This window comes from Chiroxiphia lanceolata, chromosome 2 (genome assembly GCF_009829145.1).
Source record: "Chiroxiphia lanceolata isolate bChiLan1 chromosome 2, bChiLan1.pri, whole genome shotgun sequence".
Lineage (NCBI taxonomy): Eukaryota > Metazoa > Chordata > Aves > Passeriformes > Pipridae > Chiroxiphia > Chiroxiphia lanceolata.
In genome coordinates this window covers 93,385,926-93,409,259 of record NC_045638.1, presented here as the reverse complement: position 1 = coordinate 93,409,259, position 23,334 = coordinate 93,385,926, and the positions used below count along the sequence as shown (strand labels likewise).

The 23,334-nt window shown below is 42.4% G+C and overlaps 1 protein-coding gene across 3 annotated transcripts; it reads right to left on the bottom strand.

The window, feature by feature from the left end:
- Window positions 1–920: 920 nt before the first annotated feature.
- Window positions 921–23,184, bottom strand: NAA50 (N-alpha-acetyltransferase 50, NatE catalytic subunit). 3 transcript variants are annotated; one of them, XM_032678895.1, is made up of 5 exons: window positions 22,971–23,184; window positions 8,808–8,944; window positions 8,229–8,348; window positions 7,230–7,296; window positions 921–4,822 (listed from the first exon to the last, which is right to left on the bottom strand). In XM_032678895.1, the coding sequence occupies exons 1-5, from the start codon at window positions 22,976–22,978 to the stop codon at window positions 4,642–4,644; spliced, it is 513 nt and encodes a 170-aa protein (XP_032534786.1). In that variant the 5' UTR covers window positions 22,979–23,184; the 3' UTR covers window positions 921–4,641. The 3 variants fall into 3 exon arrangements, with proteins under 3 accessions (XP_032534786.1, XP_032534787.1, XP_032534785.1); XM_032678896.1 differs by having other exon boundaries at window positions 8,808–8,941; window positions 22,971–23,130; XM_032678894.1 differs by lacking the exon at window positions 22,971–23,184 and adding an exon at window positions 12,248–12,341.
- Between the last annotated feature and the right edge of the window lie 150 nt (window positions 23,185–23,334).

The following is a 23,334-nucleotide window of genomic DNA, read 5'->3' as shown; positions in this document are numbered from 1 at the left end:
GGAGTGATGAAGGCTGCACTCCTGGTAGCAGTTTATCTCCAGCTGTGCCTTCCCGGCCCTCCAGCAGAGGTCAGGGAAGACACCTGGTAGCAGCAGCTCAAGACTACAGACAAGTTTCAGAGCCTGAGCTTTGCTTTTGCACGTTATTTTAATGAATGCAGCAACTCCATTACCGAGAAAGAAGTTTCCAAAGGAGCTTAAATTGAATAGAATACAATGTAGAATATTTAGAGAAACATTTGTTTTTCCCCAGAATCTGGGCCAGAGTGCAACTTCATCACTTCATATATGGCACTTCAAAGCAGGAGAGAAGCAGAATGAAACTGCAAACAAAAAAATAGCCTTAACAGAAGAGATTGGAATAGGTAAAAAGAGAGATGAGTTTTACTTAAAGATCTTTCTGAGAAAAGTCACTATGGAAGAGTATGTGCTGCATCTTAAGACTAGTTACTTTTACAAGTACAGACCATAGTTTTTCAAAGATTGTTGTCAAGATTTGTAATAACTAGCAGCTAATTTGAATACTTTAAATTATTTAACCTGGAAAGCCCAAAACAGAGTTCTTGACACCTGGTCTGTTTGTTTCAAGACTGCTCACTAATCAATGCAAAAATATTCCAGGACAGTTCCTCTTCCTATGCTCCCCTCCACCCCATAGGACAGGATTTCTGAGGAAAAGTTCATAACTTCAGGGAAAACAAACAAACAGACCTCGCTCTCCTCAGTTGTCAGACACCCTTGGCATTCATCACAGCAATCCAACACACAGTTTGTGTTAGAAATCTTCTGTGTTACACAGTTTATGAAACATCTGAGGAATATTCTGTATCTGATTTCAGAGGGAAACAGCTGGACTGCAAAAAATTGCACATGACAAGTTGTAAATGACATAACTCAAATAGTGCACGTTTATTCTGAACGGTATTTCTAAAGAGTTTGAGAAAAACAAAAACATGCTCCTGATGTACAACAAGGGCAATGATATAGATTAAAAATGGACCATCTTATTGTAAAGAATTTGCTCCCCCTGCAACTTAACTTGTAACATTAAGAATTCATCTGTAAACTGCATAACAGCATACCTTTGACTAAACCTTAAACTCAAGAGACCAGGGGTGGTCTTAGCCAAATTAATCAGGAAGCAGTTGCATTTTCAAAAGAAACATCCAAGTCAGCAAACACTTTACAAAACACAGACTTTGTGCATAGCAGCTGACCCTGGATTACAACATGGGGGAGAATAAAACAATTTGAGGAATCAAATTTTTACTAGACACAGGGCACCATCAAGATTTAACGAAATATCACATAAGTTTGTTTCAATCGTAACAGTATGTCATATTTAGTTGGCAGGTTTAACCATTAGCTGCATCATGTAAACTCAGCCAGTTTCTGTATACACAAAATAAATTCTCTCCCTTCCCCCTCCAAAAAACGAGGGATCTCTCTTCTGGATGATTCTTTTTCTCCTGTACCATGGTTTCCTCTAGTAGGAGTCTTTTTGTAGATAATATCTTCATACTTAACCGACATAGGACAAAACCAGTTGCAGAGATTCAGGAATAACTTGTATATACACAATTTACACTCTAAAGCTGTTAGTCACCCACATTTTTCTTGCTAGATCTTCATCCAGAACAGGAAGTGCTGGTGTTTTTTTCCCCCCACTGAAACTTTTGAAAAATTTACTTGTTCATAAGCTGCTATTTTCAAGCTAAAGGGATGTGCTGCTGCAGCAACAACCAAAGTCACTGAAGTTCTCTGCAGTAAGCCCATACATCACACAATTTCAGTGTCTCTGGGTAACAACACTAAGATACAGCATTCTCCTCCCTCCCTCACCATAGTTGATATACTAATAAAATACAAGTGTTTGTCATCCAGAACTACTGACCTTCACTTGCCCTTATCCATGTACAGGGAACAAAACTTTCTCTGAGATTCAGAATAAACCTTGTATTCAAGATTCAACAACTGTTTTCCAGGATTAATAGCCTGGGAAAAGGATTCTTAGATTTGTGGTTACTCTCTCTTCCACCTCCTACAAAACATTTTATAAGAAGTTACAATGAGGCAGGTCTGCTGTGGAATAGGAGCTTTAAGAATTGTTTTCATGGATACATTCATAGAATGATGGCAGCCCAAAGCAAAAAGAGACAGAAACAAAGGTTAATCCAAGTAAGTTCAGACATCAGACTCGTGTTTTTAAACCTGAAGGAAAACTGTCTGTGAAACACACTGATTTGTGGAAGCCTACGACAACAGCAAATCCTAAGAGTTCATATCCCCACACCCATCTACCCAACCCAAACACTTACCACTTAGTTCTAGAAGAATGAAGAGCACTTTGCTTGGCACCAGAGGCAGCTATGGTCTGAGTTACAGCTGTGCTGCACAAACATCCTCAAATACAATACTATCTCTCTCTCCCTCCACATACTTCTCTTCGTTTGGTCTACAGATGGCCAGGGAGACTATGTTGGCATATGACAAGCTAATTGTGCTTCAATACACCCCCTTCTAGAAAGATGCTGGAACGGCCAATATAACCACCGTGAGCAGGTCCTAGCCCTACTGAAAATAAGCTTTTGTCAAAAACTAGGCTGCCTCTGGCCAAGGGAACCGTTTGCATCTTTCTAGCCAGAGTCTGCCACCGCGTGTTGCAAACACAGGTGCTCAGGCCACGCAGACAGGCTGTTGTTAACGATCTGCCCATCCCCAAGACTCAATTAGTGCAAACCCAGCAAATTAAGTAGCTGTTTTCCAGCATAGGTCAGTCAAGATGCACTCCAACAAACGCTACATACCTCTGGGAAAGAAGGAGTAATTCCGTAGCAGCTCATGTAGTCACCCCCTGGGTATCAAAGACCACACAATGTGCAATGAGGGGTGCCATCCCTTGCCTCACCACAACTCTCATCTTAAAATCCTTGGTTCCCAAGTCACCCTCTAATGACTGGACAGCACCTACTAACCAGATGTGTGCTGCAATACGCACTATAGGTTGGAGGCTTTCAGAGTGGATGAATTCAAGATGCAGATTTAAATTTTAAAAAGCAAACAGGAAAGGAACGCAGTTCAGCATCTTCTTGAGGGATGGGGCAGGTTGGTGTTGTCTCGGCTCAGTGCACTTTCCCAGGTGCTTGGAGAAGAGTCCAAGCTCAAGTTGGTATTTATATTGGCATACATAAAATCGCTGGCAACAGTGCGTAGGAAAGGAGCACGAAAGGATGCAAAGCAGAGCTTAGTACAGTTCACTGCAGCCTCGAGTTTACAGTACTAGGAAGAAGCCAGTCAGCCTATTTTCCAAACCCATAAAATGCTCTAATATATGCTGCTTTCTCCGGTGCTCCATGAACACCCTCCCACAACAGGAGAACTGCATTATTACTACTGAACAGAGAAAGGGAAAAATAATCTTCAAAGGAGCAAACTGTGCAGTTCTTCACCACCTCTTCCCGAAGGAGCACATAAACACAGCAAGCCAAGCCAACTCCAAGCAAATCCAGGAGACCCCTGCAAAGCTATGTGATGAGGGTCAGACTCGTGTCTGCCTTCTCTGCCTTGCTGCCTGGTTTCCTCAACCCTTGCCTCATCTCTAGATGTGTCACTACAGGTTTAGTAGCTGTAACAAACTGGAGACAGATGCTTGGTTATGTGATCAAAGCTGGTAAGGTGGTCACAGTCACTTTTACTATCCCAACACCACAGGTAAAACTAACTCTCAATGAGCCCTACAGCATTTCACCCATTTTTAAAGCAAGGGTCTTGCCTCAGGATTCATATTTTTACAAGGTTACTCTTGCCAGCACCAGATCTAGCTTTTACTCTGGCAGAAGTCTGCTGGGAGTTGGGTAAATGAAAATAAGAAAAAACAAAGACCACTCTAAACTCTCCTCTCAGTCAGTTAAGAAGTGTAGCACCAGCTTGGGTGAGGAGTATTTAAAAAAGCATTCAAAAAGATCAGCCCAGGCAGAGTGAAAAGGTATGGTAAAGTAGCCCACCCTTCTCAGCAAAAGATGGAGGAAAAAGCCATACTCAAAAATATTGGGAAGAACTAAATATACTTTTTTGAGGCGGGGGGGATTAAGAGGAAGAGTGGGAAGTACTGAAGTAACATTCAAAGGTTGGGGGAGAGTAAAGTACCCTGTAGGTTATAAAAAACACGATAATGTAGGAGTCAAAGGACAAGATATTGCTTTGCCTTTTTTCCCCCCATTGGATTTACATTCTGCTTACTGAAAGAGTAATTCTGAAGGAAACTTGTCATCAGGATAACCTGCTCAAGCCCTCCACACCTCAAACTTAAAAGAGATCTGCACACTTTTTCCCACCCCAACAGAAAACAAAAAACAAGCCCCCTCAAAAAGAACCCCACCAGAAAGGAGAGCTCAAAAAAAAAAAAAAACCCAAACCCAAAACCAACCAAAACCCAACCCCAAACATGATTGGACAATCCTTGGAAGAAGCATTACATTTTGTTGGAGAGAGGTCAAGAAAAAAAAAATTAAGATGAAGCGGTGGAGTAAGAAACAAACAAACAAACAAACAAAAAAAACCCTAAAAAAAAAAAAATCAAGAGGCCTCTCTTTCCTTATTTGGCGACAAGCAAGTGCAAGAAAGTGTCCGCTGGGGTTTTGTTCAGTTGTCGGTCTTTTGCACATCTGCATTCTGGCCAAGACAAGGGGCTTTGAGGTTTTTCTGCAGCACGTGGGCATCTGCGGGCTCTATCCTCTTGTAGTAGTTTTTCTTCGTCTCAATGATCTCAAAGCCAAACTTTCTGTAGAAGTCAATTGCGGACTCATTGCTGATCTGGACATGCCTGGGACAGAAGGGAGGAGAGAGCGACAGGTATCAGTATTCTGCCTCCACACCCAGAACGGTCAAAGACAAGGTAAGAAAAGGAGCTACCTAGCTCCTTCTAGCTGTTCTAGCTGTCTAAAGACAGGAAAAATGGTGTAAACTGAGGACTGGAAATTCTGCTCTTCCCAAACCAGTTCTGAGCTAACACTCAGCTCCTGGATGGCCCATGGCAACCAACAGCAGTAAATGTTTCCCCTCAGTAAAGCTCTTTTAAGGAACAGAAAATAGCAGAGAGACTCTAAAGCACTACTACCTCAGTAATTACAATTTTTCTTAATCTGGAAATGGCAGATATTTTGTGGAAATACATAACAGAGTTTCACCGTAGGGCCAGCTTTAACACCCTGTAGTAAATACTTCTCAGATGGCCAAAGGAGTTGTCTAAGTGGTGATCCCAACACACTGCAACATAAAACTGGCAACTGTGTACACCTTGCTCACTTCTAACTACCCCTCTCTCCTCACAAAAAAGCTAAGGCAGCACAAAGAAGCCTTATGGATTTACAAAGTCCTTTCCCCTTTCTTGCCCCTTTCACCTATTTCCCTTGAGTTTTACAGACTTTGCTAGCAAATTTCAAGAGTTCAAGGCCTCCAACACAAACAGGCATGAGTTCTTCATCCTAAGTGACTAGGACATCTATTTGCACAAGTTTCTTTAAAAAAAGAAAAAAAAAGAAAAGAAAGAAAGGAGAAAAAAAAATGTTTGGCTCAAAAGGCAAAATTCAGTGGACACCACACAAACTCATGAATCACTTTGTCATGACAACATGCTGAATAACCATAGAACCAAAGCAACTCTGGAAGCAAAAGCAAAACAAAACAAAAGATCTCAGTGTTAAGCCCAATAAGCATCAAATAGCTAAAAGGAAACTTCATAATAATGACAAATTTAGGCACTGATGTTAAGCTGTATAAATAATATGTTCCCATAGAATACGCACAAACACCAGACACAGTAATAAAATCAACGGGCCACTAAAAGAACTTTGTTATGTCCAGTTTTCAGGGTTATTGTTATCCCAGAATCCTTATTCTGGGAAGTGTAATGAAGGATTATGAAGGATTTGGCTTTTTGCATTAAAACCAGCAAACAGCCCCTTCACTGTGCACACAGTAATGTGCAAAAATGAAAGCCCCTGTCCCATTAGCAGGCATCTGAGAGAGAGTTCATTATCACTTGTGAGGCAGGAGAGCAGGAATACAAACCAAAAGCAGCCTTACTCAGACTCCTCTTTAAAACACACGTTCCTCTTACAGAGATGGCACAAATAAACAGCAGTAGAGGATGTGAAAGACTTTGCACCTCCATGGTAGAGGTGGACTAAGCTTGATACCATTGATACCATATAGTGGTATCAGTGTATGAAACACTCCTCACTCAGCATCTTCAACAGTCCTGGCAAGAATTCAGGGTGCAGTTCTGTGCAGCACAAGTCCATCCACACCTGCTGTGGGATTATCCCTAGCAGTGCATCATGCTTGTAGTGGTGTAAGCAGGCAGTGATGGACAAGGAAAAAGCTGGCTCAGAGAAGTGATCAGGCCAAAAACTGCATCAGCTCACTTGATAATTGCACGGACACCAATGCACAGGAAGAAGTGTGAAACCAGCAGCAGAGGAGAAGCATGGCTTCGGCATCTATGGATTTCAGGTTCTATTTCCAGGGGGACCTATTAGGATGGCTCTCCTCTACCCCAGTGCTTGTTCTCTTGTCTGCATCATGCCAAGTGCTTGTGCAGTTGATTAAAAAAAAAAGAAAAATAAAAACTCCAGAAAACCTTCCCCAAAACCACACTAAAATGAAAAACAACACCCAGAAACAAAATTGAAAACAGCTTCCCCAGCTGGGTGAGGGCACTGATCTAGTTTATTGTGTTGCTGCACAAATAGCTGACCTGTCAGTGTGCAGGAATGGGAATAGCAGTTTGGCCTTACTACTGAATGTAAACTCTGAGTGAGTGCAAGCATCTCAGATCTGATGTTCTAACCCACAGAGTGCTGTCACAACAGACAGATGGCAAATGCATCAAAACTGCATGCAAGACTGAAGGCAACATTGTAGGATAAAAATAAAATCCTTTCTAAAAAGATTTTTTAGTCATACAGTGTAATTTTGCTCTACAACATCATTTTGTAATTAAACGACTTTCAAATTCAGCAAACTTGCAAAACCCTTGTAAAGCAAGCAAGCTTTTGGTTTTTTCAGCATCACACAACAAGCCCAGAATATGACCCCTAGCTTTCTTGCTAGAACTTAAAAGATTTTGCATGACCCCACTGAAATACATACTAAAAATGCTCTTGGATCTCCCTCCCTTTGCTCCCGTATCTACTCAGAAAATGCATGGGTGTACCTGCTTTACTTACAGATAGATGTTGTCAAAAGTGCCGTCTTTTTCACAGATGTTTAAGACATGATTCAACATTTTAGTTCCTGCCGAAAGGTAAACAGATACTTCAGAAAACCAGAAGGGCACAATTAAGTACTTAGCTAGGTGCTTTCTTGAGGAGAGGCAGGTTAACTGTAGGTAGACCAAAATGATAGAGCTTGTGAGAAGTAGGAAAGGCAAATAAAACATGATGTGCAGGCATTTCACTGTCTCTCTGACTGCTCACAAACTTTAATTCATTGTTGCTTTGAAGAAAATAAAAAACCCCACAACAGCCCAGAAGCATATTTTAATACCAGCTTCAAGGTCTCAAACTCACCTCAAAAAACGGTCAAAACAATGTATAAAGCAGTGAGAGCACTGGTAAGTTTTTCTACCAAAGACCTAGTAAAATAATTTAAAATAAAGTTATCTTTTCATTCCAGTTTATCAAAGCAAATGGGTTACTGTAAGGTCTTGATTAATCTGGTCTATGTATTTGCAAGGTAGAGCAAAGAACAAAATGCAGTATAGACAGAAACCAGGTACTACTCCTGAGCAGCAATGATCAGTAGTGATAAAGACAAAACAAACAGAAAGATCGTACATTTAGAAGAGTGAAGGGAGAAGCCAATGAAGGAATGTTGTACTCCATTTATGTATGACTTGCATACTGGCTACATACTGCTAACAAATTACCTCATCTCTCCGCATCAATTTTCACATCTATAGAAGCAGAGTATTTACATCATAGTATGATAATATGGTTAAAATTAAAATAATCTGAAATCCTGAATTAAAAAATTCTACAAAAAGTCCATTTCTGAAAGGCAGGGAAAAAAGAGCACATCATAAATCATACTCTTTCCCCCAAGTCCCTTCCAAAGAAACTAGTGGTCTGAAAGTGCACTAACTTTTAAAAACCTGAAAGCACATCTAGAATGCTGCACAGCAACCTGGCTTCTCTGGTGACTCAGATACAAAAGATCCTCCTTACCTATTCCTAGCCTTCGGTAGGGTGCCAGGCATCCAAGTGTCATGATGTAGAGTCTCTTCTGGTTCTGGGAGTGATCCACCCTACAGCACACTGCTCCCACTGCAATATCATTGAAATAGGCTGCCAGGGAGAGAAACAAAGGGTTATCAGTCACAAATCTCAAACTATACATACAGGTCCTTCATTTATACCCTTGATCTTCCTTCCTCCCTCCCATCCTGCTAATTCTCCCATCCAGATATATTGTGGATTCACACTTGAAGTTACCAGTGGAGCTCTAACACAGTGGATGCTTACTACCTTTCAAACCAACCAGCAACGACATCAGGAGGTAAGCTGGCAGCACACAATTGTTTTCTGCTGAAACAGAAAACGTGCCTATTCCCAGTGGGATGTAATCTATTTAGAACACAAACCCTCCGAGGTTGGGACTGCTGCTTTTTTTGAAGTTCCCAAACAGTTATTTTTCACGATGTAAACCAACAAAATAGAAGGAGCTGCTGTTCAAAACCATTATGGACAGCAATGATGAGCACTTCTGCCACCATAGCCCACAATTACTGGCAAGAACACTTGTACCTAATTTGGCTAGTTCGCCAACCTCCAGAACATCCTTGTAGAACTTGTCATTGTAGCTGACAGGAAAAATGACCTGGTTTAGCCTCTTCAGCTGCTTAATGTTGTGTGGCGTCACATCTCCCAGCTCGATCCGGCTACTGGAACAAATCAAAACACGCTTAACATCTGACACACTGCAAAATTTTTAAGGACACAAAAAATACATTATTTTATTTATGCTTAGAGAACTGTCCCACCTAATCATCAGTTCAATACACATTTGAACTGCCATGTCCAACCCATGCAATTAAGTCTTACGTTGGTGGCTGATATAACTCCCAAACCTAATTTCAGTCAGTACCACACAGTCAGAGATTTCTCAGGCCACACTTAACACTAATGTACCGTAGCGCACGTGTGGTTTCATTGGGTGGGAGACAGGAGAACACAAATCTCTGCAGAAGTATTAGCTTTAACTTTATACTGCTAATTTTCCCACTCATCATCAAGATCACAAGGGGAAAGAAAAGAAAACCCCCCAAAAAATAGCAGAGGAACAGGAAGCTAGAATAGAGACCAAGGAAATGAAGTCCTTATCCATGCTTCATAGACAGCCTTAATTTTATCACCTATCAATATAAAGCTTACGCTTAGACAAAGTCACTACTAGACGTATTTCTCTAAAAAGCAACAATACTGTGTGCAGCAAACATATTAAGCCTGTTAATATGCAAGTGTGCCTCTCTCAAGGTGGTATCTGCATCTACTATGATCATCTCTGATGTAATCCTTCCTGCTGACCGAGAGCAGAATCACAACTTTAAAATACCAATACTGAATTATACTGAGAACAAACAGACCAAGCTTCTCTCTTTTCTAATACTAACTTCCTGACAGAAACACTATATACACAGAAGCAAACCTAAACCAACCAAAGAAAAATAAATAAAGAGATCAGCTGCCCCTAGGTGAATGTAAGCAGTTTTAACAAGGACTACAAGAATGAAATAAAAACCCCAAGATAATCAAAATCATTTCCCAAATGGTCATCAGAATAAGAGGGCAGGTACAAACCAATACACATGGAATTAGAAATGCAAAGAATTCTCAGTTCACCTCAGCCCTGTTTTTACTGAATATATACAGGCAACTAGATTGTTTTCTGCCCAAACAGCAGGAGAGACATTGCTCGCTTTTTAGAAAAAAAATCAAATTCCATTTTCAAAGAAGCAGCTTTGTACATCAGGCTTGAAGTTCATTCTAGTAATGTGCTGCTTTCCATCTCCAATGTCTCTTGTGCCTAGGCAGGTTGTTTTTCAGATAGGTTAATCCCTAGGACACAACAGCACAAGATAATTTAAATAACACAGTGACATTAAGAAGATATAATAACCAACAACTTATTTTTCTTTAAGAACTGCAACAAGCAATGCAGAGTATAATATGTCTCTGTTTTATTAACTGACCTTGGTTATACATAAAAACCCCCCTAAATGATTAATACTCCAGATACCAGTTTTAGTTGTCACTAGCAATGATGGGTGATAAATGCACAATGCTCTCTGGGCATTGTAGTGCAGCCTGGAAAACTATCAGAAAAAGCTACAGGAACGGAGTCTTTAACGTTTACTTCAAGAATCATAACTTACCTTCACACCTACTTTCTCTTTTTACAGCAAAGAATACAGTTCTCAGTTCTGCAGAGATATCAAGGCTCACCATTGCCCGCTCTCTGGCATGACACGATCGCCCTAGTGTTCCCTACAGAAGCTAAACAACTTGTAAGTAGGGCCTACCTTTTAGAGGACCACCAAGCACAAATGGACAATTGACAAGTTTGTAATTCTCCATGACATTAATATGCTCGAGTTACTACTTGGAATTAACGGAATTAACGGAATTTGAATTTACACATCAACTTTGCTCACTCCAAAGTTTAACCTTTTTGTCACGCATTTGCCAAAGAGATTAAAAAGCTCCCTGATTTCAAGCATCTCATGTCAGTATGGGTTCTTGCAAACTCTTCCAGGCAGCTCCTCATCTATCTTCCCCCCACCACACTGCACATGTCAACCTTTTTCCTCCAATTGCAAAGGCAATTGCTAAGCAATGAATCCTTGCAGTTTGTCCTTGAGCTCTGCTCAGTTGTACAGCCATCTCCTGAGAGACATCTCACTACGTGGACAGTATGTTCTCCAACAGTGATTTCAATACTATAGGCAAAAACAAGAGGTTATATGTCTAAAGTTTCTTGCTATAAGCCACTACATTGTGCTGAAATAGTCTGCAGTATCTCTTTTCTGTGAGTCCTATGACAACCAGCCCTTTGTTTCACAGCCTTTTCCAATTTCTAGATTATTTTTGCTCTCAAGATGCCTTTCTTCATGTTTGCCATTCGTGTGAGTCCCTTTGATAATGATACTCCAACACACAATAACTTCTGAGCTTGTAAGGATAATCTCCTCACACCACAGAAGTTATCAGATGATGGAGAAACTGTAATGCTTGCTTTATGCCCAGCTGTTCAGCCTAGCATGGCAGGGCTTCTTCAGGCACACAGAAGGCAAGTTGTGCCCTTTTCTAATCCCAGCCAGCAATGCTGCTACTTCTTCCTCACAAAAGGCAGGAACAAAACTGTGGCATGTCTGTTCCTGGGTATATTTCTGTCTCCAGTTTTGCTGAAGCAGAGCACCTCAGTAATCTTGCACTAGAAGGGAAGAGAAGACTGAACAGCCTCTTTTGTTGTCATTTGCATCAGAGTGGAAACCAAAGGGAGCAGGTCTCAACGTCCCAGGTAGGCCAGATTAGCTGCAGTGTAGAAGGTCAGTGAGAGAGGAGACAAATCTCACACTCATATTTAGTCATTGAAAGTCTAGACCTCTTCTCCAAATAATATATTAACCTTGGTGATACTTTTTTTAATATCAATAGTTCCAAGCTTCCATAGATCAGCAAATGCTAGCATGATGAACTCACAGTAAAGTGGTGAACTCACAGCAAAGTAATGAACTCACAGCAAAGTCGTTATACAGGAAGTCCCTTTTGATACTTGAGCAAAAATCTCTGACATAGACCATCATCAGGTAGTGCATTTTCTAATATTATTTTAAAATTAATTAGTTACTAATGAAACAAATGAGGCATTAGAAGGCAGTCACTGTGAAATATTTATGATGACAGTGCAACAGGACACAGATATATTATCACAGGCAGCCAAGGCAGGATGTCTAAGAAAAGGACCATGGTCAGAAGATAAACCTTCACCAAGAAGGTTTCAGACAGACAATAAATAAATAAATAAATGCAGAAGCAGAGTCCAAGGCTGCTGGTAGCTGCTGAGCCGAGACATCACCTCTGAGGCTGGCATCAGGCCAGAGAAACAAGCTCCAGTAGTAGGTGTCTAAAAGGCGCTTGTCGATAGATCTCCTAGAGCCCTTAGACTTCCCCCCTCTATCTCTCACCACTTGCCACATTCACTGCTGCCTCCTGCCATCTCCTGCTGCCTGCCTCCTGTGCTCTGTCACTAGCTGGTTCCTCGCTGCTTGAGAGTTGCACCAGGGCCAATATTTTATCCTGGAGGAAAATACGAAAAGGGTTTGAGAAACACTGCAGGAAGCATAAATCAATATGCTAAATACATCTGCTTAAATAGTATGCACTAAAACCATAAATTACTTTAATGTATAGTACTGGCTGATTAAATCAGCACCACATCTATTACGCACAAAAACATTTAATAAGCAAACTAAATGAGGATGTGGAAAGGAAGACCCACATCATGAGAGTTTATCATTTTGCCTGAGGACAATGTGGCAAAAGTGCCACTGTGGCCTTGAGTAAAATCATGGGAAAGCTGGCACTGCTGCCAAAAGCAGCAGTCTTGCTGTCCCCAAGCCACACGTTCCCGTCTTCTTTTTGGCACAAACATTTGTGCAACAATGTGGTGAACCAACAGCAATTAAAACTAACCTAGCCAAAAAAAGAAAAGTTTAGTTTTAACCCACATCAGTCCCCTGACTGGGTTCACCACACAAGTCTTCTGCCAGCATAAAGAGAAAACAAGTTGCCGGAGGCAGAATTTGTTGGTTCTTGAACAGAAGTGCCAGCCTACCCCAGTTTAACCTGGAAGCACTGTGCAAGAGCAGCACGGGGATGTAGATCTGTCAGTACACCTGTGAACACAGCACAATGTCTAGCTGATACAGTGCTACACTTTATCATTTACAGAACAACATACCTTTAAGGATTTTAAAAAAACTATTCCAAATATCCAAGTCAAAGCACCTGTAACAAAGGACACAAAATGATCACTCCCTTCCTTTCACTGGAGTAAAGCAAATACCTTTGTGGGGCTTTTTACTTTTTTTCTTTACTTTTTTTTTTGTTAGTTGTTTTTATTTTAACAGCTAGTTACAACTAGACCTGCTTCTTCAAGCTACTTCTCAGCCAAATCGGTAACACAAGTTTACCTTGTCAGCTAAGGTCTGATTAGGCCAGTCCTATGCATTCCCACTCAGTAGAGGTATCAGAAATACCTATCCTCTGCTGTTGCAAAGAAAAAAAATAAATTATGAGCCCAAATTAGCAGAACATAAAGATGTGTACAGAACCTGAAGCATCCAGAAGAGATATGCCCTTCCCTAACAGATTATTTGACTCTATGATGCCAATAATATTACTAAGAAGATACACACTACTGACACCCTACATCTCAAATGGCACTCCATGGAGCATGCATTAGTCAACTGTACTCCATCTTAACTTCTGGAACAAGTCAACCACCCACCCCAAGCAACTATTTTTAACATGGCAGAATGAGGGACTCCTGGGTCATCATGTCAGGCTTCTTACTACTACAGCATTCTACAAATCCATACCCTTTCCTTGATGGAATAACATCCCTCTGAAGCCACTTAAATGTCTTCCACTATAAGGTTGTTCCCAAGATACCATTACTCTCATAGTTAGGCTTTCTTCTGATTTCCATCCTAAATGCACTCAAGCCTACCTATATGCTGTCTGTAGATGATGGGTACCATCACACGTGCCTTTTCAGAGAGTTATGATCTCTTTATGCTTTCCTTCTTCTAACCAAAGCCAAACTCCTCTAAGACTGGCTCTCAAATTCCACTATTCTCATACTAGCTCTTCTTTACATTCCTTCAAATTAAAAGTTAATTTTCCTTAAACACAGCTAATCAAAACTGCTGAAAGCACCCCAAACACTTCCTATTGTCTTGTATAATGGCAATAAGTTTTTCCTGTCTCTACCAGAAGCCTTTTCTTGACATACCACAGAATCAGAGTATTCTGAGTTGGAAGAGACCCACAAGGATCTTTAAGTTCAACTCTTAAGTGCCCATACAGGGATTGAACCCATAACCTTGGCATTGTTAGCACCAGGCTCTAACCAATATCCTAGGATCCTTGCATTTCTCACAACTGCAACATTCTGTGACTTGGTTACTGCGGAAAAAGCACTGAAACTTCACTAGTAAAGGGAACTGGTTCCTGCTGCATAAGGCTGCTATCCGTTAAAAGCTCACAGCAACACTGCCTAGTGATGTTAGAGCAGAAGTGAGGAGTGATCCACAAAATCCAAATGGAAGTGTGACTTTAGTGAGGTGACATGCACCAGTTACTGAAACTGGATGCAAGCCCAGAACATTGGCATTAACACTTCTGCTCTTGTATGCCAGTGCCCTAGTATCCTTCAGGCACCGGCTAGAAAAACACCTCACACTTTTTGTAGAAACAAATGCAATTCCAACTAGTCCCAATGCAGTTGCATTCCTCTACCTGCAGCTTACTACAGGCCTGTTATTTAAACACAGTCTATTTTTCCTACAGTGTCTTGAATTTATAGCGGTGGAAGTAACACAGGCTAAACGAGACACTAGTGTTACTTATGCTAAGACTGCCTTTTGCTGCTCAACATATCCCAAAGGAGAACTGCTACACAGAATGACAGCTCAAGAAACAGCCAATTTCCAGTGTTACACTTCAAGAGGAAACACAAATTCAGTTCCAGGGAATATCGAGTGCTGAATACTAGTTTAGAATGAACATCAGGGAGAAAAAAAGGGGAATCTTGAGTTTCTTAATGCTGTAAGAATCTCAGTCTCATTCAACTTTAAATAGTGCAAGTCTCTCCCCAGAGGGATGTGCCTGACTGAAACAGATCTCCACGCAACTGATAGCTGGGCTTGGCTTATTGAAGGCATCTGGTGTGCTAAATTTAGCAGGGCTGTATCTGAAACTTGCAAAACTTACTGAGGTACCGTCAGTCAGGAGAGGGAGCGCGGAGAAATGAGCTCTAACAAATTAAGAGGACTTCAGAGGAGGTTTGTCACCTGCTAAGCAGCCAGCTAAGCTTTACTGCTTCTATTCCGGCTTCCAAGTCAAAGCAGGAGTCTAGACAGGATAATCCACTCATAAAATAAAACCAAACTAGAACGATGAAAGCTACAGACCTGAAGGGTGTGGCTTTGCTTAGAGTCAACTCCAAGGCCAAACGAGCCTCTCCAGTGTTTTGGGTTCTGGGATCATTGGGGTGTTTTTGGTTGCTTTGTTTTTGTTTGGTTTTGTTTTTTTTTTTAATAGATGAGCTGTCTCACTAGGCACACAAGTTAGTCTAGTTCTTGTGGGCAGACCAGTATGTTTTCAATTATCTCCAAGATCTGTGGGCTGTATATCTACTCTGCTTTACTTGTCAGGAAACCAGAAGGATATGTACAAACCTAGCATGGAAAAATCTTACCAATTTGCCTCTGAGTCCCCCTGATCTTCTTTAGCCCCACTTATTACTGAAAACATGTATTTGCATGACACCTGATACTCTGCTGGAAGTTACTTCTGGCTGTATGCTGGTCTGCAGAAGGGCACAGTGATGTACAGAAGAAAGGTAAGCAATTTTAGAATCAGAATTATCAGAAGACTTCATTCAAGACTTGTAATTCTAATGGATCTCACTGTGAATAGGTTTCACTGTCACGCATCATTATTCCCCAAGACACACTTCAGATTCTCCTTGCCTCCCTCATTTATAACAAAAAACAAAACAAAACAACAACAAACCCACAGCACATTACAGTCAAGTTTCTTCATTTTATTTGGATATTTCATTCTGCTTCAACCTAGAAAACCTGACCACTTACAAAATACTGGCCAGTCTCCACATGCAAGAAGGAAAGTTATGCAATAATAGCCTCACAGTTTTTCCAGCTCAAAAAAGTTCTTTAAGAGTTGTACTAGACCTCAAATCTAGGCTCAACCATGATCTCAAAAAAACAGAACCAAACGCTCCCCCGCCAAAAAAAGACAACCCTAAAGCCAAAGTAGCAGCACAATCATGAAGCACCTCAGCTACCTAGATTATGCAAGTGCAAGGGGAGGTAGGGAGGTCACTTCAACAAGTGTCAAATAAAAATAAACTCTCCTAAGAAAATTAGAAGTTATCTCATTCTGCATCTGGATACAAAAAACAGGAATCACCATGCCCGGCTGACAGAATTTTCAAACTCCAAAATACCAGAAATAAATACAGCTGGTCTACAACAAAAAAGCAGCCATACATATATCATTTTGTTGCCTATTACACTCTGATGCTTCAGAGCACCTCACAAGGTCAAGGCCTAGATTTTAACTCTGCCTATCCCAGGTACATCAAAGTCAGGTGAAAGAGGAAACAACTTGCCTGTGATCATACAGCAGATAAAGAGCTGCCAGAAATCCCAGCTCTCCATTGCTCATCTAACCACGTTTCCTTATCAGTCAAGTAAGCTCACAGGAACATTCAGATTTTGATCCATAATTGCAAAGCAGTACTCACTAGTTTGAAAAAAGCTTTGCTCAAAAATAATGTTGTGTCTCTGTTACCTATATCCTGAGATATCTTATAGATTACTGCCCTTTTCCATACCCTTGGTGTCCCCAGATACAAAAATTATAACCCTCGCTTGCCTCCCAGGAGATCATGATCCTTCACTAATTAGTGTTCATGAAGTACCTAATGATCATCAGGAAAGAACACAGGCTTACATTCAAATTCAAAATAGAAATGATGCTGGGTTTACAAAGTACCTTATTTACATAAATATAGCTCGAGGGCACTTCTAGTACTTACATTAGACAACAAACTATAGAATTGACATATCAGGAGATAATTATTTTTCTGCTTCACACAATTTCTGTAGGTCACTGAAACACCTTTTCTCACAAATGCCTGTGTCCATTAGAACAATTAAAAATAAAGTCAGGTCATTATGAGTTTCCTGCTTTTGGATGCTGGTGGGTTTTTTAAGGTGTTCAAATCACACATTATATTAATAACATACTGTGAAAAATTAACAGAACATGCTATCAGTTTTATGTGCCTACCTTAAAACACTTCTAAAGCAACAATCATTGTAAGCACCTAACTTACAAGCAAAACCAGCTATTTCCCCCCTTCCCAATTTTCAATAGGAAAGAATTGCTCTCAAATGAAAATTTGTGCTAAAGAGCTAAAACCAAACAAGCCTCCTTTAACTGCAATTTTCAACCTAATTTGTGATCTTTACTGACAAGTAATTTCAAGTACCATGTAGAGAAAACTTTCATAAGCCTTCAGTTGCTGCCCTGGGTCTCACCCCTCACCCCATACTCTCAAAAGAACATAAATACAGTGCTCAGATGGTGGAAATCAGAAATTTTTCAGGGTTAGAGATTCTAGTCTGCTAAGGGCCAAAGATCACATGGAGCCTGGAAAAGAACAGGGAGAGGGAGAAGGAAGGCCAAGTGAGCTCAGAAGTACTTCATGCATGAAGATCTTACTATGCAGTACAGTATTTTATTTTCAATTAACTAAAGAAAAAAAAAACTCTGCCCCTAGGAAAATTCAAATATCCTAATCTTAGTCACCTAGTATGGGAACGGTTGTGGAAATGGTTTTAGCTCTGTTTTCTATAAAGCCTTGTTTAATGTCCTTTCCGTAATGAATTAATTCAATATGCTTTGACACAAATACACAGTTATCCCATTTCAATGCTGTGCTTCTCCACTCTCAGGTCTTCAGGCTCAAGAGTCTCTAGCTAGTTAGTCCAAGAGTCTAACTAGTTTCACTAGGTATTCTTCTGTGTGTAGACTGCTTCCCTCTTCCCCTTTGCTTCCAATCTCAAATCTCCCTCCTGACAAACTTCTGCTGCTTTAGAACTCCACATACACCACTTTTTTCCTTCCCCTCTTTCAGCAAGGAGCAGAAAGTAATCCTGACATTGCCTGCCTCACTTAGAGAAGTAGAGATGCAAGGAAATACTGCACTTCTCTTATTGATTCCCAAACAAAGATCCAACTTCTGTTCTCTCCTTCACCTCCACTAGGTAAAAAAATCTAGCGCCTTCTCAGATTATTGGACTGAACACTTCTGATGGTTGCCAAATGGGCAGGCTCTTCAAGTTCTGAATAATTTCCACTTGGATAAAAGTATTTTTCTGGCTCATCCATCACCCATTATTCCCCATTTTAGAAGAGATTTAATGTGGCAAAGGAGGATGCATCATTTCTTGTCCTCAGGAGATGGCAGCAGAGTCTGTGGTATTTGGTGATTAACTAAAGATACTATATTTTTCATAGAAGTGTCCCAAACTAGCAAGCCAATCTATATATTAACAAGCCACATATACATGCAAAAAGAACTGACTGGTCAAACAGCACTCAAAAGCCAAGACTGGGTTCTGAAGTGCTTCAATAAAATGGCCACAACCCCTACGTTACCTTCCTACCCTCCCAATCCTTCCTACTTCGTGGAATGTCTTAATCTGGTTATGGAATTAAACTCAAAAAGGGTAAGAGTTATAAATCAGGTTAAAGTATCTATAATAAACCGTACTGAGTTTTTTTATAAACTCATTTAGAAGCTATTAAGCCCTTTGTAAGCATCCATATAGGCAAGGTCTAAATTTACCATCCATGAAATTAAATGCAGAGAGTATAGCTCACACTTGGACATTTCTAGGTTCAGAAAAAGACTAAAAATAAACAATGAATTTCAAGCTCAATTACCTTTTTTTGTCTCCAGTGCATATGACAATTCAGCAGTTTTCTCAAACTTTTGGAACTTCCTCCCATATACATTAAGCTCAGCACTGTGCCTAACGAATGGAAGCAAATCTACACCTCTGCACAAACTCCATCATAATAACTCAGGAGAGAAAAAACTCTCCCTGTTCTCGTGAGAAACACGCACAGCTTCAGGACCTTGAAAGGTTTGCTTTGTGAGTCCTGGCCAAACAAGCAGAGATACCAGAGTTTACCATAATGATTCCCTGTACTTTAAAAACACTAGCTATGTTTCTGTTATGTTCAGTACTCCTCAGCTGTGATGTCTCTCCTACAAAGGCAGCCAGAACAGCACTAGCCTGGAAAGCCTCTGGGTTAGGAAGGTCTCTGTGGCAGCAGATACCTGCTATGAAACATGCAGCCTTAAGGACTCTTCTGCAGCAAGTGAGGACCCTCAGAAACTACAAAACCTGAGACATAACTGTAAACACATAAAAGTGAGAGGCACTCCTCCAGGAATTTCTTACTCAAAAGTAGTGGACCTTACTTTCTGAGGCAGTGCCTTAACACACAGCACTTTGCTCTCTTTTCAATCAGTTCTTCATCACGTGGCTCAGCATGTGCTGCCACATGACAATCCCACAGGTGTTTCCCATCAAAACTGGAGTTTGGACAATGTGACAATGCATATGCACAGGATCACAGGCACTGGGCCCTGCCCAGAACATGCACTACGTGCTCAATGCATCTGACAGTCCCGTCATGCAGCGGGTACATGCGCACAACGGAGCATGCAGGTCCTGCGGTACCCTCGTGTAATGTGGTCTTTAGGGAAGGCTGGATGCCTTGGTCTCCCAGGTTTCATCTGAACTGAAACAGCTCAGAAAGGTATCCTTACTTTAAGATATCAACAGGTCACAGACAGCAATAAGCAAATGCTCAAGAATCAATGCAAGATTTTGTCTTCTCCTTAAAACCAGTAGCTTAAGGACTGTAACGAAAATACAAAAACACTGAGAAACAAGTGAATCAACATCTTGAAAGTAGCAAAGTGCAGGGAGCATTATTTACATCTGCTCTACAAAAACAGCCAAATTACTACGCACAGTAGAACCCGAGTCCCTCCCACTGGTATTTTTCCTCATGCAAACCCAGTTCTAAAATAGATTTTCAAATTCCAGAACTAACAATAACAACATTTAGGAATACAATAAATGAAAAAAGAAACGAATCTCTAGAGAATCATGAGGCTCACCAACAGAACAGTGAATTACCTCAGTTTCTCAAGCCACGTTTCAGAAAAAGAGGGAAACATATGAGACTCTACACTATTGAAATCATTCAGAAGGTGAAGATAGAGCGAACATAAAGCCACCAGTAAAACCAGGTGGGAGCTAATAGCAGTTACCAGTTCAGAAGCTGTTTAACTCACCAAATAAGAGAAAACCCACAAAATTTTAAGCAGCTGAGAAAGCAAAAAACTATCTCTGAAACCAGAGGTCCTTAGTAGAGGAGGTCACAGACATTACAACCTGCTGTCCATTATTAATACATATCTATGTGCTATTTTGAATTCAGAGAGCTAAGAAAGAGGGCTGCAAGTAACACGTTCAGATCTGAATCCTATAGATCTGAAATTTCAAAACGTCAGTGAACTTGACAGTTTCTTCTTTAATTCTTCCTCTGCCCAAGCAGACTCTTCGTAATTACAGCTGACATTATGTCTTAGCGCTCCCCAAAATCATCTCTGTCCTTCGCGGTGTGGGTTACAATGCAACACATACACTCCCAGAAAAAGTACTCAGATGGAGTCAGTTTGTTCAAAAGGACTTATCCACAATTTTGGATTCAATACTAAAGACAGACCAGATCCCTTCGAGCACATCAGTTTCTGTATATGGGGAATTGAAGCTTTAGATCTATTTTTAGAGCCATCTTCTGACAGTATTTTTAGGGATCTTCACCGATCTTTGTAACTTGACAAACAATTTGGACTTGTTTCAAAGTACCCCTCTATAATTTATATGTTCCTTTTGAAATATTCTCTAGTCCTTTGAGTCTCTCATTGTATTTAAATGGGGTTATTTTTCAGTTTGAGTTCTGTTGGCGTATTTGCCTCTATTTGAAATTTCAGAGAACACCTGGATTCAATATGAGAATCTGCACAAGAATATGAATTTATTCTGCACAAGAACTTGCTGCGTGGTGCTAACAGTGTTTTGGCAAGACAGGAATATCTCTTCAAAGAGATGAAGGAGTACCAGAAAAGCACAGAGTGCAGAGCCCAAAGAATAAGTCTTGAAGTTGAACCAGTGATAAAACTGCCTCTAAGTGAAAGTAAAGTAACAGAAATAAAGTTTGGTGCTCTGAAAGCAGAAGAGGAGTATGTAGGTTTTTACTCCATAGCTTTTTATTAAAAAAGTTACAAAAGGTAAAAACCTCCACAAAATGAGAACTCCTGAGCAGTGCAAGCACAGCCAGGCTCAGCCCCTTGAGGAGCACCACAGCACAGTGCACAGCTCTGGCTGTGACCTGCCAGGAGACCCCCATGGTTCCAGCCGGACATGCCCGGACAACCCTCACACATCCAGGTCCCAGTAACCCTGTCCCAGAACTGACACACGGCCAAGGCAAAGCTAAGCTGTAGCAAACAGCAGGACGGTCAACAAAGGATAAAAGGAAACCCAGTTCTGTCGGGAGCGCTGCAGAACAACAATCACATCAACTGCCACCTCTCCTGGGCTGATCCTGTTGCTGCTCTCCTCGCAAACTCATCCGTCCTCATTACAAGGTGACTAAGAGTGGGGGTGCCCCGTTCCATGCAGGTGGATAAAGAGTTGTCCAATACCCCAAACACACCTATTTAGTGTGTCAGCTGAGAGTCAATTTATTTGCAATCATCGCTGAGCCTCTTTGTACAGACACTTGCCAGCCCTCCACGATGTCTGAAGCTGTTTACATGCTGTAAGAAACAGCCAAGAGTCTGTTATCAAGCAGTCTTGTGTGACCTCACCCCAATTGCTAATAAGCTAAACCCCTTACCATTTCTTAGTAAAAGCTTAAGTGCTTCAGCTTCCATTCCCTCTGCCTTAAGCTGCCAAACTGGAATAATAATACCCATCATTGCATAACACCAGTTTCAAGGGGACTGGTTTAATGCTCTTTTGAGAAGCAGCTGTGGAAAGCTTCCTTTGTGAGAATGAAGAAAGTGAGGAACAGGAGTGGAACGATCACATTTCATGGAGCTGAAAGTGATGCTGAAATTAATAAACATTAGGAGATTTAACCAACATTGAAAAACCTGTCCCAAAGTGACCCGCACAAGGTCAGACAGGTCATCTGACACCAAAGCAGAACGAAGAGTCTAAAGGCCTCGGATCTCCTGCTCAAACACGGCACCTCGTTGCCCCCACTGAGCAGGAAATCAGTGTTTCAGTCAACCACGCCTGAAATCTCCGGTTTTCAAGAGCCACAGAGAAGTGATGGCAGGCCGAAAGCAGCGTGCTACCGAAACGTGACACAGAACACAGCTCGTTTGTCATCCATCCACGCCGCACAGCCTCCACGTAGCAATTAAAGACTTAAAACCCGACAAAAAGTGCTAAGAGGACATTACACACAACAGCGCTGCAAAATCACACACACCCGAGGCTGGCAGCCTTTTCGCACAGACCGAGCGGCGCTTCTTCGCTACTGCCACACAACGACGGCAGCCCAGCCAGGCAGGGGCGAGAGCTGGGCCCGCATCCCCATCCAATGTGGGAGTTCCCGGACACTGCAGGGCGGGATCCCCCCGAGCACGCGGAGCCGCCGCGTCCCGCGTCCGCGGCGCGGCGCGCCCGGAGCCCCCGCTCCGGCGGCGGCACTGCCGGGAGGGCACGGGGGCTCCCGCGGGGCGCTCCTGCACCGCCGGCTCTTCTCCCTCGAGAGGGGCTCCCCCTGCACTCGCCCCCGCGAGCCCCGTCCCGGAGGGCGGGAGGGACGCGGCGACACCCCTCAAGTCCCGAGGCGGCGGCACCGCTCGGTGCCCCCCGCCTCCCGTCCGCCGCGCCTGGCCCGCAGCGCCCGGGCCCGCCCCGCTCCCGCTCCCCGCTCTGCTGCCGGGCGGCCCGGGCGGGCCCGGCCCGGGCCGAGCCCCGCACTCACCCCTTCATGGTGCGTCCGCGGCCTGCCTGGCCTCCGCGCTGGCTGCGTGCAGGGCCCGGCGATGCGGGTGCGGCTCCGGCCTCGCCGTGCTCAGCGCGGGCGCCTCAGTCTCCTCCCGATCCCACTCCTGATCCCGATCCCGCTCCCGCTCCACATGGGCCTCCGCCCGCCCCGCCCCGCCCCGCTGACCCCTCACCTCACGCCGCGCGCGCGCCCCCGCCCCGCCCGCCATGACCCCCGCCCCCCCGCGTGCCCCCACCGCGCACGCGCCTCGCCCCTCCCCCGAGGGGGAGAAGGAGGGGAAGGCCCTCGCGTGACTCGGGGGCGGGGCGACGAGGCTGCCACGTGGTGCAGGACGGCCAAT